Raw genomic sequence first — 15,846 nt, 5'->3', positions numbered from 1 at the left:
ACATTCTTCTGTGCCCTCGAGAACCACTAATTAATTCCCATCCCACTGTAACTGTGTAAAGAAGTATCTTCCCTTCTACCATAAAAAGAAGCTATTATGCTAATAACCAGGTAATTTGACCTGGAGCAAGGCCTTGATCATTTTGCAGCCTATTGCAGAAAGGTGCAGAACATTATAAAAGCAGGATAAGGTACACCCTCAGTAGTGTAACTTCAATATTGAATCAAACAGAAGCAGTTACCCTAGGTATTGGCATTTCAACACATGCTGCTGCTTAAAAATACAGCACAGTTAGAGCTGAAATGTCTTACTATGGTTACCATAGGAAACAACTGCTGTAAATAAATCTCAGAATGATATTTCACAGTTTTTACATGTACTTACAAGAACACACATGTAATTTATACTAACAGTCATTTTGACCAAATTAATTTTAGCCACATGAACATGAAAACAATTTAAAAGATAATACCAAAGATTCACCCCAGCACCAGATCCTGACTCTGGGAGGGGTGAAAAATGGCTGCCTCCTCCAGCAGCAGCTTACAGTACTACTGTCCTTGTCTACTTTTCCAATTGTCTTCAACTTGATGATTCCCAAGTAGTATCTTTGGTTTAATAGCCTTTGATGGATTTTTTCCTACAGAAATTTAGCTGAACTTTTTCTGAGTAAATATAAATTTCTGACATCCAGCAGCATCCTGTGGCAAAGGATACTACAGCTTAAGTATGCTTTTATTTTTAAAAGCACTTCATTTTTGTTTGTCACCAAATAAAATGATTTGATACTCTACTGCTTTTATTTTGAGCAATGACTGCTCTTTCCTGTTCACCTTTTATGTTACAGTAGTCATTCTGTATGCTGCTGTCATCTTCCTTTCTGCCAACTCCTTTCTGAGCCAAAAAAAGAAAAAAATCCTAATTTATGTAGTTCTTCATACAGAAGCCATTCAATATATTTATGCATTTTTCTCTCAGTATTATACCTTTTAGTTCTATCATATTCTTTTTGAGTTGAAGGGGACCCCACATGCAAGATGAGGACACACCATGGAGTTCTACAGCAGCATGAGAGATTTCGCTTTGTTCTTTACTCCTCTTTTGTGGAAGAAAAATGGTTTTGGGATGGGGTAGGGGGAAGGAGAAGAATGATGAGAGAATGAATATTGCTTGTCCCCTGCTGCCTGACTGCAGCACAGCCCGCTTCCCCATGGAATTGTAGATTTAATTTATATTTATGAACATTTTTGAGATAATCAATCTATAATAATTTTCATCTGTATTTCTGCCTATTCACACATACATATAATCAATTCACCATCTATTTGCTTGAAGGAAATGATTCATTGCAGGAGTTGAAACAGTGGCTCAATAAAGCAGCAACCTAGCTTCTAGGAGCTCATCATTCAAAGATTACAGTTTGGGATCATATTACTGCTACGCTGCTACAGCTGCAACCCAAATGAGTTTTGCCTCTCAAGCTATGTCTATGCAAAGGCGTTAGTGTCACTACTGATAACAAATGCATCCTGGGGCGAAATGCCTAACTCTGAAAAGCACTGTGTATTTAAATAAAGAAAAGAGCTAAGTGATAGTCAACTATTCACAGAGAGATGGATTTGTTTAAAGTAATCAGTGACTTTTTGTACATTTCTTGATGGAGGCCGTAGGAGGCTTTAGGAAAGTTTAAATCCTGTTTTAGAATAGCTTATTTTTACTTTTTTTTTTTTTTAAACTTACATATCTAATGTACATATGGTACTATTAGGCATAAAGTTGTTGCAGAAGTTACAGGTTATCTTGTTTGAGATCTTAAGCCTGCTATTAAAAGTTTTATGATAAATTTCTTGTAGTCATCTCCAAAAATCCTTCTTGTATACCCATCTCCCTCTGTAAGACTGAAGTAACTAATGCTGAATATTCTTTTACAATTTTGTAATCTCAAAGACATCTCTGGAGACCTAGTCCAACCTCCTGCTCAGAGTTGCTGAGGAACTTGTCAAGTTGAGCTTTTAGTATCTCCAAGGCTGGAGTTCCATAACTTCTGTGCAATCAGATCGGGGTATTTAGACACACTGGGACAAAAGGAAACTCTAGAGACATCACAAAATCTTCTTCTCAAACAAGACTGACCAAGGTGGCAGATTCTTGGAGACTGATGACACATGACCATGATATATTGCATACTTCAGAGAGGCAGAGAATGCCTATGCGTAGTCTCTCAGTAGACGGGAAAACCCCTTGCAGCAAAGAAGGTTTTCTGACATACTTTTAAGAAGAGTTTTTCATTTTTGTTCCTGTTTCCCCTAAGAAGCTAAAAGAAAAATTTCCATTTGTGCATTCAAGAGAATCACCAAGGTGTTTCTGGCAGGAATTGAAAGTGTAATAGGAAGAGCCTGACAAAGATGAAATCAATGAACTTTGAATGATGTTACATTAACCTAAACTGTTCTCTAGAGCAATGGGTTCAGTTTCTTTACTTCACCTGGGAGAAAACCAAAAGTTATATCAAGTTTTGTGGCTAGTTTTGGGAAGAAACTGCAATTTGTATAGAAGAATAATTTGCAAACAGCCCAGCTCTATGGGCTTCATGATGCTCTGATGCATAAATGCTCTCATAGAAGTTCTCTCCTTACACCTATAAATCGCATCAACTGAGGTTGCTGGATTCACGGGTCCAAATTCTGCCTCTGGTTTCCTTAGGCACAAATCGTAATAAATTCAACCTAAGTCAGCAGCTATTTTTGTTATGCACCACAGAGACAGAAGTGCTGTTGGGTTATTTTTCTTTTTTTAAAGGCACTCTGCCAAGCTTAGAAAACATTTCAAGATACATTTATTTGAAGTAAGATGAGCACCATCCTTTGTTCTTCCTATTACAGAACTACCTTTGTTTTCTTTTTCAAAATAATATTTTATCTTCGCAAGTTGTGTTTTATAAGAGTATTTTACTAGACTTTATTTCACTATGTTTGGGAAGCATTCTTCCACCTCTTAAATGACAGTGTCCCTAATTCTGTTTTAGTAATAAGCTTACTTAAAACAGTTGTGGTGGGAAGTTTGTGTCTGCTCATTGAGCCATCTTCTGGATCTTACAAACCCTCCTATTGTTTTGGGGAACTGTTACTACACCGTTTTCTTATCTAGGTTCGTGACCATACAAATTGTTGCCTTATGAGAATCTAACTTATTCTGTGACCTGGGTAACTTTGATAGGAGTTTTCCTTTTGCTTGCTGCATCTTTCCTCAAAATTGAGGTAAACACCGTACCCTGCTTTGATCTTGTGCTAGAGTCTGAACTGGCACTCTCCACTGCATTTCATAAGACTCAAGGAACAGGTTTTCTGGTTTTCCTGGGTCATACCCTCTTTATGAAGCAGCTTTTCTTTTATCTTAACAATATATATGAAAGATGACCTTTTGCTCAAGAAATTTCCACTTAAGAGCAGTCATGCTTGAGATCTGTTCCTGCCGCTCACTTGCAGGCTCACGGGCAGGAAGCAGGGAGGATTAGAGAGACTTTAATCCACCTTCCTGCCCTCCTTTGCCAATGCAAAGACGACGGAGGTTGCTGCAGTTAAGGTAGCTCAGCTTTAGCCACCAACGTGCTCTCGGACCTCCAGCCTGAAGCCCCCTGTGACCTGCAGCTGCTGCCTGAAGGTGCCGCTCAGCAGATCTTGAGCTATAACAGCTCAGACTATTAACCAATTAATACTAACCGCTGTCAGCTTATGGTTAAACCACACTGGGCTGTAAACAGCCCAGGAGTGTGGTTCTGACTCACAAGTCCTATTGGTTTTATTTGCTGGGTTGAGGAGGTGAAGGCCCCTCTCTGCTGTAAGGACGGCAGCTATACCAGTAGTCAGGTTGTGAAATGGCCCCCAAAAGCCCATTGCTTATTGCCCTCCTCACTCCCTCAGGCAGGGGCAATTCTCTTTCCAGTTCCTTTATCCATTTACCCAGCAAAAAAAGGCCAGAATCTCCTTCTCTCCTGCCTGATAGGTGGTATATTCCAGGATGGGAGCAGGTAAACTACTGCAGGAACTCAGTAAGTCCCGGGTAACTTTATCTCGCACACTCCACCCAAATATTTACCTTTGCTTTACTATGGCAGAGTATGGTTGCAGGCTCAGCAATAAAAGGTGTTATTCTGCTTCACTTAATATCTAACCAGTTTGCTGTCTGTATTATAGTGCATAAATACACCTCAGTAAAAAGGGCACGGTTTTTCTGCGTTTGTATGGCAACAGAATTGCAACAGCTTAAAATTCTAGTTTTTAAAAAGTATATCTGCTTTTAAAGATAATTCACAGAGCAGTCTAAATAGTCTCTCAATAACTTTCCTCCATCACTTACTGGCATGCTTTAGTCAGATATAAGTGAAGCATCATGTTTCTCTGCCCTGATCAGAGATCTACAAGGTCTTGAAACCAGGTTTCCAACACAAATATGTGAAATTACTAACTGTAATTTTCTATTACTATTCCTTAGTATTTGCAAAAAAAAAAAAACCAAACAACCAACAAAAAACCCCACCACGCTAGCATGACAAAAATTTGAGTAACAGTTATAAAAATTCTTCTGCAGACTGATCAGGAAATGGGGCAAATACAGTCAAAGTGGTTTCTATCTGAGGACTTGAATAAGGATTTTTTTTTTTCCTTTTTCTTTTACATATTTATTCATCTGTAGTCAGAGCAGCAGCGTTAACTGCAATGTGTTGACAGGCACTTCATTAGCTTTACTTTGAAGTGAAAGCTCATCAGAAGATAGATATTTAAGAGACTGCCTGGAAAGAAAGAAGCTAGATCTGAATCCTCGATCTATTGAGTGTTGTGGTTGCTATTTGTTAGTTCCAAAGAAAAACTACACATGAGTCTGAATTACACACCTATTTGGAACAGTTGCTAGCTTCAATTCTCTATCCTAGCAAAAGGGCAGTACATTAAGTGTGCCAGAAAGATAAAATCACTGCAGAAAAAAAAGACAGAATCTTCAAACCAAGCTGAGTTTGAGGCTAACCTGTAGTCTAAGGACTTTTTTTTTTTTTTTACATCTATTCTCATTTTTTTTAGCTTCAAGCTGACTGGGTCACCAGGGTCTTTCATCAAAGGAAATATAATATTATTCTCTGTCAAGAAAATCCAGTAAAGCAACATCAGCCTTTTATAGGTAAGGATTCAATGCTGAAGCATGCAGGGTTTGGGGTTTTTTTTTTGTTTGTTTGTTTTTTTAAATTCTTAGGACCAAATTTAGTCTTCTGCTGCAGAAATTTACTCCAGAAAACCTGCAAAAACATTTGGTCTCAGCACAATTCCAGACCCAAGAAGATCTAAATAAGCAGAAATGGGCTCATTTTACAAAGTTCAGATTTCACACACTATTGTAGTTCAGTGCATTTGCATAAATGATTTAACTAGCCCTGAAGATTTTTTGTAGGAACCAAAACCTGCTCAGAGTTGTAGAAAGTTCTCTACAGCACTTTCCATTCACTGGCAGCTAATGATGATGTAGAATAAGTTAAACCCAGCATTACGAACAAACAGAAGTAAAATACAATTTTGGTACAAGATTTATACCCCTGAGATGTTTGAGATCCCAGGACTTCACATGAAGATTATTGTAAGGTTAAAGAAACACAGGGTGTGTACCTAGACTGAGTTTAGTCTAGCTATAATATGAGATATGGGGAGCTGGTGTTCACTGGGGGCAGAACCTACATTATGCAGAGCAGTAAAATATCTATAACTACATTAGTTTGGGTTAATCTTTCAAAACAAGGTTTTGAAGTCTTACCAAAACCTTATCAGATTTTTTTTTTAAACCAACCATCACCACCAGTTTCTCCTCCACAGAAGTGATTTTCACTATTTTTCTGTGAGAAAATGTTCCTTTCTTACGTGCTTTTTCCTTTTCAAACACAAAAAGACCTTGTTACTTCATTATGAAATTACTGAACTTAAGATTTACTACTCAGTTTTACACTGAAACTGCATACGACCATCTGCTATGCGGCCTTTTTTTTCTTATTTCATCTTCATGTTCAGCATACATCTTGCTTCCCATCTCTGTTTTCAAATAAGCCAGACTACTCAGAGAAGGTTTCTGTAGCAGTAATAACTATATAAAAAACCCTCCCTTTCCCTCTTCTTCACAACTTTCCTCTCATTCTAAGTACCTGATTTGCCCAGTTCCACAGGAAATTAAGTCCCAAGTAACAAGCTTGTTTCAAGCTTAGATTGTTTTCAAGCATGTTTACTCTGTAAATATCTAAACACCTTTTTTTTGGTGTAGGTAACATACACAAACTCTATCTCCAGTATCACTGCCCAGTAGGGAAAATACAGCTAAAGAAGCTGCAGGGCTAGCTGCTCAGGCAGCATCTGTGTGTTTGGAAGCAGTTAATTTCTGGGATTTGAACTTGAACAGAAGCCCAGGAAAGCAGTTATTCAACATACAGTGATTCAGTAAAGTTTAATAGAGCTCTTCTCTTAAGCAGAATGAGAAAAGAATAAACCTTCAGCTTATAAACCATAAGGACCGTGGAAACAGGAACCATGTTTTCAAAGTTAGTCCTAATTTTAGTTAAAACCATTATTTAACAGAGGAAAAATGTGTCTTCCCAAGCGATCGACCTCAATCCCCAAACTTAATGACTGATCCACTCTGGTATGCAACTTTTTCTATTGAGTAAGAATAGACCCACCAGATTCCAGGTTTTCAGATGTTTAGAACTAAAGCAAACAGTTCTCAAAAACAAAATTTTTTTTTATAGCTATGTCTCTATTAATGATATAATTTCATAAAGAATGCTATAATCTCTGTGGGATCTTTAACAAATGCGTTGAATTGACAGACAATAATGTTCCTTCTTCCATAATATCACTTAAATACTACAGACAAGTTTAAAAGACTATGTTCTATAAGATGCTTCTGCAGGAGTCTAACTGCCATTATTAGCCATGTGCATACGTGACTGCCCAAAGCTCACGTATGCATTTGTACATGTGTATATCCTTCATACTCCTTGTGCATTTAGTATGTGGGATATGCTCAACTTTGCAGATTTGACTGCTTTACTGTAACTCTATGTTTAGCAATAACTCTAGGCGCTGTGTGAAAATGGAGCTGTGGGACGGGCCAGCTCCGAAATCCAGACATACCTTTTTCCAAAAGAGCTTGCTCAGTGGCATGGGAGTGGAGGATGCTTTCTCCTTCATCACCTCTTTGGGGGCTTCACTAGCCGCTGCCTGCTGTTGGGCTGCAGGCTCGGGGACTTTTGTATTCTGCTTAGTTGTCTGCAGCTCTTGAGAGGAAGGGACGTTTTTGTCCGATTTTACAGAGGTAACAGGCTGCTGTTCAGTGCTCTAGAAAGAAACACGAACACATAAGGCTATTGGAAACTTGTGAAGGACAAGATACTTGCCGCACGTTCAGGCATCACCTGGTACAAGAGGTAACCGCACAGCGGACCACCGCTGCCCAGGACACGCAAGGTGCAGCTTATGAGTTGCACGCCTGTCCTTTCAAATGAAGTAATGTCTTGAATAGAGGAAGCAAATTACATAGCAACCCACCCTTCATAACAGAGATGATTAATTGATAAAGAAATTAAACCACTCTTTGAGACTGAAAATGACAGCAAGAATAATTACCCTTTGACTGCATTATTCATACAGATAACTTGAATCATCCTACTCACTTTGGTATTAGTTGTCTGTTGGGTCTCTTTTGCAGCCTGAAGGGAAACAAAACACAAAGACAAGTCTGTCTCCGGCAATGTCAGTGCTCACAGTTACACAGTTCAGGAATTGTCTGTGTCACAAATTATTTTATTTTTAGTGAATGTTTGTGAAAGTCCTGGCTCCTGCAACCATGGAAACTGATCTCTGGCATAGGCGAGGCTGCCTGAAGGGACTGCCAGCTCGCATCCTTCTACCTGCAGCAGCATTGCAGCCTTGTGTTGAATTGCTTTGTGCTCATGCTGCTGTGCTTGCAGTCCTCAACTTGTTCCTTAAAAATATGTGTATTTACATATGCATTCCCAGTTTCTTCAGGTAAGACATTACACAGGGTTTTAAGATATTAGCAGAGATTTTTCTGAGCTGGGTCTGCATATGCACCTTCCAGTGCACACTTACAAGCCAGACCTGGGTCTTTTCCACTGGGGCGGTTGCATACCAGTCAGGGACGTGCTAAAATCACCTCCAAAGCAGGAAGCTGTGCTTTCTGGGATACAAAACATAGGCAGATGACTGCCTGGAAATGAAGGGCAGAGAACAGCAGTGGCTTTATAACTTAGAAACAGGAGTTGCAGCTCTACAAAGAGAAGCTCTGCAGGTGCTAGAGGTTGGTTTAGTCCATCCACTCACACTTTGGTGCATTAGGTGGGATTTACTCTTTTGTAAAAAAAAATAATTAAAAAAAATAAAAAAAAAAATCATCACTCACAGTAATGGGTCTCCTGGTTTCATCAAAATACACAAAGCCAGGAGGGATCCAGTTTGTTAAACTCCTTCCTGGCCAGTGATATATACCAGTATCTATTGACCCTAACATCCAGCATGGCTTGCACTGAAGACGAGTATCTGAGCTGTACAAAAAGAGGAGCAGCAAGCCACAAACTCAGGTAAATGTGAGCCTAGCACCCCTGGGTTTAGGCAGCCCACCACAAGCTTTGCAGTTTTCTTGAAAGAATAAGTGAGAGGTATTTTGCAGGAGCCAAGAACTTCTTTTTGTGGTTAGCTCTAATGAACAAGATCCAGAGCAAGTGGTAAGTAGTAGTGTAATGTCACAAGCTGGCTTTAGTACTAAAGCTGAAAATAAGTGATTAACCCTTCTCTTCCAAGTAAAAATTCCATAAATCAGTACAGTTATACTGCAAAACTGGCATGCAATGCAAGGCAAATACACATGAATGGGAATAAAAGGACAGACAGGGACCCAACAGTTAAATGCCATCCAAACTCAGTCTTTGAGGTCAAATGGCTAAATCACATCACGCCAGCCTATGTTATGGATTTATATTAGCATGCATGTTGCTATTTGAAAACAACATTCACAAGGTGCCTTAAAGTTAGTATTCATGTAAACACAGGACACCAAACCCCAATGTTTCTGTTAACCTAATAGCCAATCTATTCTTAACTGAGGTACAGAGAAGTGAATTTTGGAAGACTTGCAGAGAAAGAACTTTCAGAGGAGACAGTGAAGTGCTTAAAATTAAATATGAATACATATATTAAAATGATAATTTCAAATAAAGGGATTCATTACCTATTCATCTAGTTGACACATCACGCTAAGGCATTTCAAATGAAATGAGATAAACCGAACTATTTTTTTTTTTTTTTTTTTACTAGAGGTGATGACTTCAGGGCTTGCCTGTCACATCAGTGCTCTGATTTGAATTTCCACTTTCAATCAGCCTTACAAACCGTTGGCACCATTTTAATCCACCTCCTTTATTCTTAATATGTCATAAGTGATACCTCAGTTATTGCTTCTGTATTTTGTATGTGGAAAGCAAGCTGTGAAAATAAACTTCGAAGCAAGAAAAAAAACTATTTAAAAAATAATGATATTTTATAAGACAGATTTTATTGCTGTAAAAATTTAGTGCTGTTGTGTTTCTTCAAGATAACTGCTTACATTCCAGACCAAAAGTCTTTAAAATTCTATAAAATAGCCTAATCAAAACAAATCATCTCTCCCAACAACTCATTGCAAGATTTTGAATTGTTAGAGAAGAGGCTTAGCACATTAAAAAATGCTAGCTATGTTTTTTACCAGGAAGCCCTAGTTCCTTATGAATAAGTAATTCATATTTTAATTGTATTAAATATCAAAACTATTAGCTATCAAGGTAGTATATACTAGAGGATATCTTAACTTTAAGCTGTTGGCAAAAACTGTAAACTTAAAGCCATTGGGAAGATTATTATTCCTTCAGTAATATGCAGATGACAGTTTTATCTCAAAAATGAGATAGTAGAAAGAATGTTTTTGTTTTAAAAAATATCTTAAAGACCTCCCTTTGCCTTGTGCCCTTGATTATAAAGCCCCCTACTCACCAGAAATTCCATGTGGGTGTTTTGAGTGAGCATTAATATTTAATTACTTTCCTCCCCCAGTGGAAGGGTCTCTGCTTCTGCATTCTTTGGGCTAAAAAGCTAAAATTCTCTGCTTCCCTGCCACAGAACATCATGGCAGATTATCTTCAGAGAATGCAGTAATGCCCAAATATGGACCTTGAGATGAAAAGTTGTCAGTGATTTTTTTTTTTTAGATAAAAGATAATCCCCTCTGAAACAACCATTTGCACAAAAAACGTGCATTTTGAACAACTTTAAAGTATCCTTGAAAACCAGACTTTTTCCCCTTCAAACTACACTTAGAATTCAATCAACAATTACTTTTTACTGAACACAGAAAAGAAGTAACTATTTCTGAAGGAAATTCCATGTTCCAACCTTCTCTGTGCCATATCAGATGACCCACTTCACCAAACCAGCAATTTTAACCACATGACAGTGCATATTAAGGCAATGAGGATCATAAAGCCTTAACTGTAGTTGGCCTGAGCTCTTGAACACGTCCTACAACTGCAGGCACTGTTCATATCTGCATAATTCATTGCTTGTCTGTACCTTTTATTTTATTTTAAGTGGCCAGGGAAGTTTAGTCAGTGTTAGTAACTGCAAAGCACATAGCTGGGAAGGTTAGAGGCATTTTCAGAATCCTGAATTCACAGATGGTATAATGAGAGAAACATTGCACACGAAGATTGTTTTCATAATGCATGGCACAGAAAGGCTCACACCAGTAGTTTTCAGAGCACTGCACAGCTGGCCAGATGCTGATTTCAATTACCAATTAAATAACTTCACTCTGTGACAGGAGCCATCTGTTACTGCTCAGGGTTCTGCTCTCGCTAGAGTTTCATACAGACCTTATGCCTAAAGAGTTTACTAAATGTACTGTGTCCTAGCTTGGGACTCTCTGCCTTCTTTTTCTTGGCTCCTTTAGTTTGGGATTCTGCCGCTGTCTTCGGAGCAGGTTGCCCACCATGGCCTTTTTCCGCTTTCGATCCCTTTTGTACAACAGCATTTGAAGTTCAGTACTTATTGCAAAGTTCTTATTTGGTTCATGAAAGACATTAAAACACTCATACATATAGTATTAAACCCAAACATTTCCTTTTTGCCCTGGACAACAAACTGTTTTCTTCTGAGTGATCACTCAGTTCTCCTTAGTCTTTCTTTCACATGAGTAGTGAAATAAATATGAAAGCTAGGGAAATCAAGTTGACTCAAAATTAAACCACAATTTGCCCCCTAAAATCTTTGTTAAATTGAGACCCAAATCCCACAAAGACTGAGACTTCTGTATTTTAAATTCAAGTAACAAACTGAATTTGGGATTTATAATTTTAATAGGCAGATATATAAATCTTTGAAAATACCTTTTTTTTATTGCAGTATTGTAGGGACTTTAAAATGTTTTGCATAATGCATTATTTAGGAAAAGGGCAGCATGAATATTAATGATATATGCTACGTAAAATATTTCAAGTTTGCACTAATGTTCGTGAAACTAGTTAGAAATGAAAGTATCAGAAAAATAGTAATGATAGACTGATACTAAAAGTGTTGAATAAGCACTGCTTCCTTTTCATTCCATTCTAAATATCTGAGGACGCAGTTTTGGAAATCATTGCCCACTGGTGTTAGGGAGTGGATTTCTAAAAAAACTAGGTGGCACATCAAAAAATCCACTACAAAGGGCTATAAAATGAAGAAATATTGATAGATGTCTATATGGGGAAAAAAAAGCATTATCAGGCTGTTTTTCAAAAGTGGTAGCAGACTACCTGCACCTCAATGCAGACTAAATTACCCTGCACAGGGTAGAGGTGGGCCTGTTCAAATACACGACTTGTAGAAAAGTCTTGGAAAAAATTAAGTAACATTTGCTAAAGTGTTCCATTTAACTTTTCACAGCATTGGAAAAAATATATTTTTTAAATCATAACTCAAGCACCTTTTCAAAACTTCACTCTTCAATCACCGTTGTCCTCCCCCTATCGTCCCCCCCCCCAGTCTTCTACACAACCCCCTCTGGATTTATCAGTGGAGGAAAAAAGCTTAAGTTCTCACATTATGAACAAGAGGGTTTGTTGTTTTGTTGTTTTTTTTTTTTTCCTTCCTTCCCCACCATTTTCATCTTTTCAGTAATAAAAAAAAGGAGAGGAGACAAAACCAGAAGTATCTAAGGTTGCTTAACTAAACTTCAACTTACAAACAAGTTAACACAAGAGTCTGTTCTGCAGTAACTGCACTGTACATATGCCTACAACATATGACTAATCACAAATAATATGGGGTAGCGTTCTTCACTCTTCAGTGTCTCACAGTGTCAGGTTTTAAAGCAGTAAGATGCCTTTGATTACTTAGTACAAAGGAGGATGCAGTATTTTTTACTTACTACTTGCTAGTATCCTGGACTTCATTCTGATCTCCCTTTGGCAATTTATTTCTCAATTTAATTAAGAAACAGGCCAGTGAAGAAATACAAATTTAAAAGTTATTTCAGTGACAAATGACTCAAGTTTTCACCCTTCAGGTAATTAACTTGTCCCTTTGCAAGCTTCATTCTGTTTTCTTTTACACTTGAACAAGGCAAAAATAAAAGCTTTCAACCAGTAAAAAGCTTTAAAATGAGTTGATGAAAATTTCCAGGAACTATGGAAACATGAAGTGACCCAAACTCCAAAGAAACAATCAGCCTACAGTATTTACAGTGTGAAGTATCAAGCACTGTGGTTGACCACAACTAACAGGGTGGGAGGAAAGGTCCAGAGTGCAGAATGTAACACATACCAGCGTGTGAAGTTGAGATCTTGGTCTCAAGATCGTTTCATTCGGTGCAGTTACATGTTTCCTATAAAGTGCTTTGTACTATGAAGAGGCTGTGGCCAGTTGCATCAAAATTGGCCATTTTTCCCTGCAGTACTCTGTACCATTCTTAGTATTCCCAAACATACAGTGATGCGGGAACAAGTCAGGATCTGCTACAGAAGGCTCAAATAGGTGGTCTGGGGCAGATCAGATCTGAATGCCATGTCGGTTAGTATAAACTTGCAAAGGATCAATTAATCCAAGGAAATATGACTCAACTTGTATTGAACTCCTGTGTTTACACAGATGAAATGACAGTCGTTAAGGGTGTGCCCAGGCTGCTGAAAGCATACCTGTCTTTAGCCAGCTGATTAAAGCCAGCGGCATCGCTGATGACAGCACATTGCTACAAAAACCACCTAGTTCAGCTTCGCTGATGCCACACACCTCTGCATTTCAGGAGGGAGCATGCTGCCGCGCTTTGCAAAGCTGAAGCAGGCTGTGGCCGTCTTAGATTTACGAGAAAGCTTGTCTGTCCTCTTAGCCGTGGCAGAGCTCTGCTAAGAGACACTGGGAACGTACCAGCCCTTGCGTGATAAAACACAGCTCCTGCCTGCAAAGGGGGTGCATGAGCAGCCAAAATGAAAGCACCACCAAGACGCAAAGGCACAGAGGTCCCAGCACCAGCCAAACCACCTGAAAGCCCCACAACGCTCAGGAGAGGCTCAGACTGCACAAAGGGGAAAGCCTCACTCAAGAACACATCTTCACCACTTAGAAGTTATTTCTCAGGGGAAAAGTGACCATTATTTCATTATACACATCAGCTAAAATATCTGCAGCTTTTCTATATGACAGTTAATAAATTAACCTTTTTAACATTTTTCCTTGAATATAATGAAAGTGTCATTCTTTGTATCGGGAAGATAGTGAGCATAAAGGAGTTCTTTGTAAAAAACAACTCCCATTTAACCTCTATATAATGGAGTTCGCATATCCTGCTAGTCATCTGGATTTGTTTACCCTCACAGGTGTGGTAGCAAACCAAACCCAAACAGTGTATTTGTTTCCAAATTACAGTATACCTGCACCTGTTATAGAAGCACATGGGTGCACTTGATAAAGTCAAGTATGCAAACAGGACTGAACAACTGGATTTTTCAGAAGTTGTTGAAAGAGCTACAAGTCTCACTGAAATAGCGCAATTTGATAACTACCTTATCCGGATATCTTGGAAGCCCTTAGCCCTGGTTGACAATTTCCAGAATTATTGAGCTATAATTGGGGAGTGATGTGTATCCCTCATGTACTCACCAAGCTTTCTGGAAAGACTGACTTCATTTTAGGACCAGGCTATATAAAAAAATTGAATGTGACAAAAAGGGTAGAAAATAGGATAAAAACCAAAAAAGTTGATGCCTATAGTAATTTTGGCTACCTAATAGTTGCATGGAAAGACTATTTCTTTTTTAGGGTTTTATTCCTTATGTGTTAATTAAATTTTATCACAGGCATTGCAAGAAAACCTTTAGTTCTTATAGTCATAACAATGTGTAAGGATATTTAATGTCGAAGTTCCCAGTTATGCAGTCAGTAACATGCCTGTAAGCCACTGAAACACTAGAAGATAGAAGGCAGCTTAATATGAATTGTCTCACTTCTGCTTCTGTTGAAACTATTGCAAGTTTTGGTACTAACAGAAGAGGAAAAAAGGGGAAAGAAGAAGTCTTTAAACACCTATATTTTTCCATTTCAGAAGATTATGTTTTCAACTTAATTTTTACAGTTCAGTTTTTCCACAATTTTTTTTACAAGTTTGTTAAATACATTGGATCAATCTGAAATTTTCAATACCTCTAATAGCAAATGAAAGCTATAATAATGAAGCTTTTCTGAACTCACATATAAAGGTCCATCACTGCTCATGGACTCTAAAAACAAGTTTCCTCTTGCCAGTGGAATCTAAGAACAAGTGGTTTGTAAAGAAGGCTGCAAGAAGCCACATCTGCCTGTTACATGGAGGAGCGTTTCTCTAGTTCTGTACCTGTCCAGACAATACAGATTTCAGGAACATCACACACACTGGCAGCCTGATGCATTGTATTAGAACAGCTTGACTGTTCAATTCTCCACACTTAACACCCCCCCCCCCCCCCCATCCTCATCTCTGCATATAAAGGGAAGAATCCTGAGTGGTCAGGGAAGGACCATTCTCCCTGCAAGTCCCAGTCCTGCTCAGACCAGCTCCATCATCTTCCTGAGGTTTCAGCTGCTGCATGCGAACAGCCCATCAGCCGTGACGACTCCATACAGGGGTGCTTCAGACAGAAAAGTGCCAGAGAGGAAACGCTGGGATCTCCTTCTACTTTTTATTGATTTCAGTGGGAAGCTGACCCTTGCCCATCCTTCTGCACCCCAAGGGGGGACCCAGCAGTAGCTGTGGATGCACTGCAGGGCAGGAGGGTGGGAGCAGGATCCTGCCCACCCAGCCACAGAGCTGCCACAGGCAGGGGGTCCTCACATGTCCCCCTCACCAGGACATGGCAGCTCCAGCAGGTGTGAAGAGAGATAAGGCAGACACGCATATACGCAACTGGAAATAAAAAGCCAGCAGCTTTGCACAGGCCTATGAGCCAATGGAGTTTTCTGTGGACTCAGGAGGATTTCACTGCAGGGACATGTAATTTTAGCTCAAGGACAAGTCAGAGTAACAACCAAAAGTGTTACCAGGTTATCATCAACCTTGCAGAAAATGCTACAGTTCAGATCTTCATTGTAACATATGATATGAAGAATTGCACTGTTTATGCTCACCTTCCTTTCAAATTTATTCAGGGGAAAAATATTTTAAATTACTTCAAATGATAACATCAACAGGGGAAAAGGCAACACAATGAAGAGGAAATAACTATGTCAAAAACATCTAGTGACCAGTGACAGAAGGAGG

General features: G+C 38.8%; 1 protein-coding gene across 4 annotated transcripts in view; it reads right to left on the bottom strand.

The window, feature by feature from the left end:
* Positions 1–15,846, bottom strand: part of BCAS1 (brain enriched myelin associated protein 1) — a 57,017-nt gene that overhangs the window by 18,931 nt on the left and 22,240 nt on the right. For 3 of the 4 annotated variants that reach the window (XM_052787194.1, XM_052787204.1, XM_052787223.1), the window contains exons 7-9: positions 10,952–11,092; positions 7,703–7,738; positions 7,164–7,367 (exon numbers count right to left, since the gene is read on the bottom strand). In XM_052787194.1, coding sequence (XP_052643154.1) covers positions 7,164–7,367; positions 7,703–7,738; positions 10,952–11,092 — 381 coding nt within the window. The remainder of the gene's footprint in view (positions 1–7,163; positions 7,368–7,702; positions 7,739–10,951; positions 11,093–15,846) is intronic. The other variant, XM_052787214.1, reaches the window with a different exon arrangement.

The sequence above is a fragment of the Harpia harpyja genome, chromosome 1, assembly GCF_026419915.1.
Source record: "Harpia harpyja isolate bHarHar1 chromosome 1, bHarHar1 primary haplotype, whole genome shotgun sequence".
In the NCBI taxonomy this organism is placed as follows: Eukaryota; Metazoa; Chordata; class Aves; order Accipitriformes; family Accipitridae; genus Harpia; species Harpia harpyja.
The sequence above is the reverse complement of the archived record's forward strand: the minus strand, read 5'-3'. Positions and strand labels throughout refer to the sequence as shown.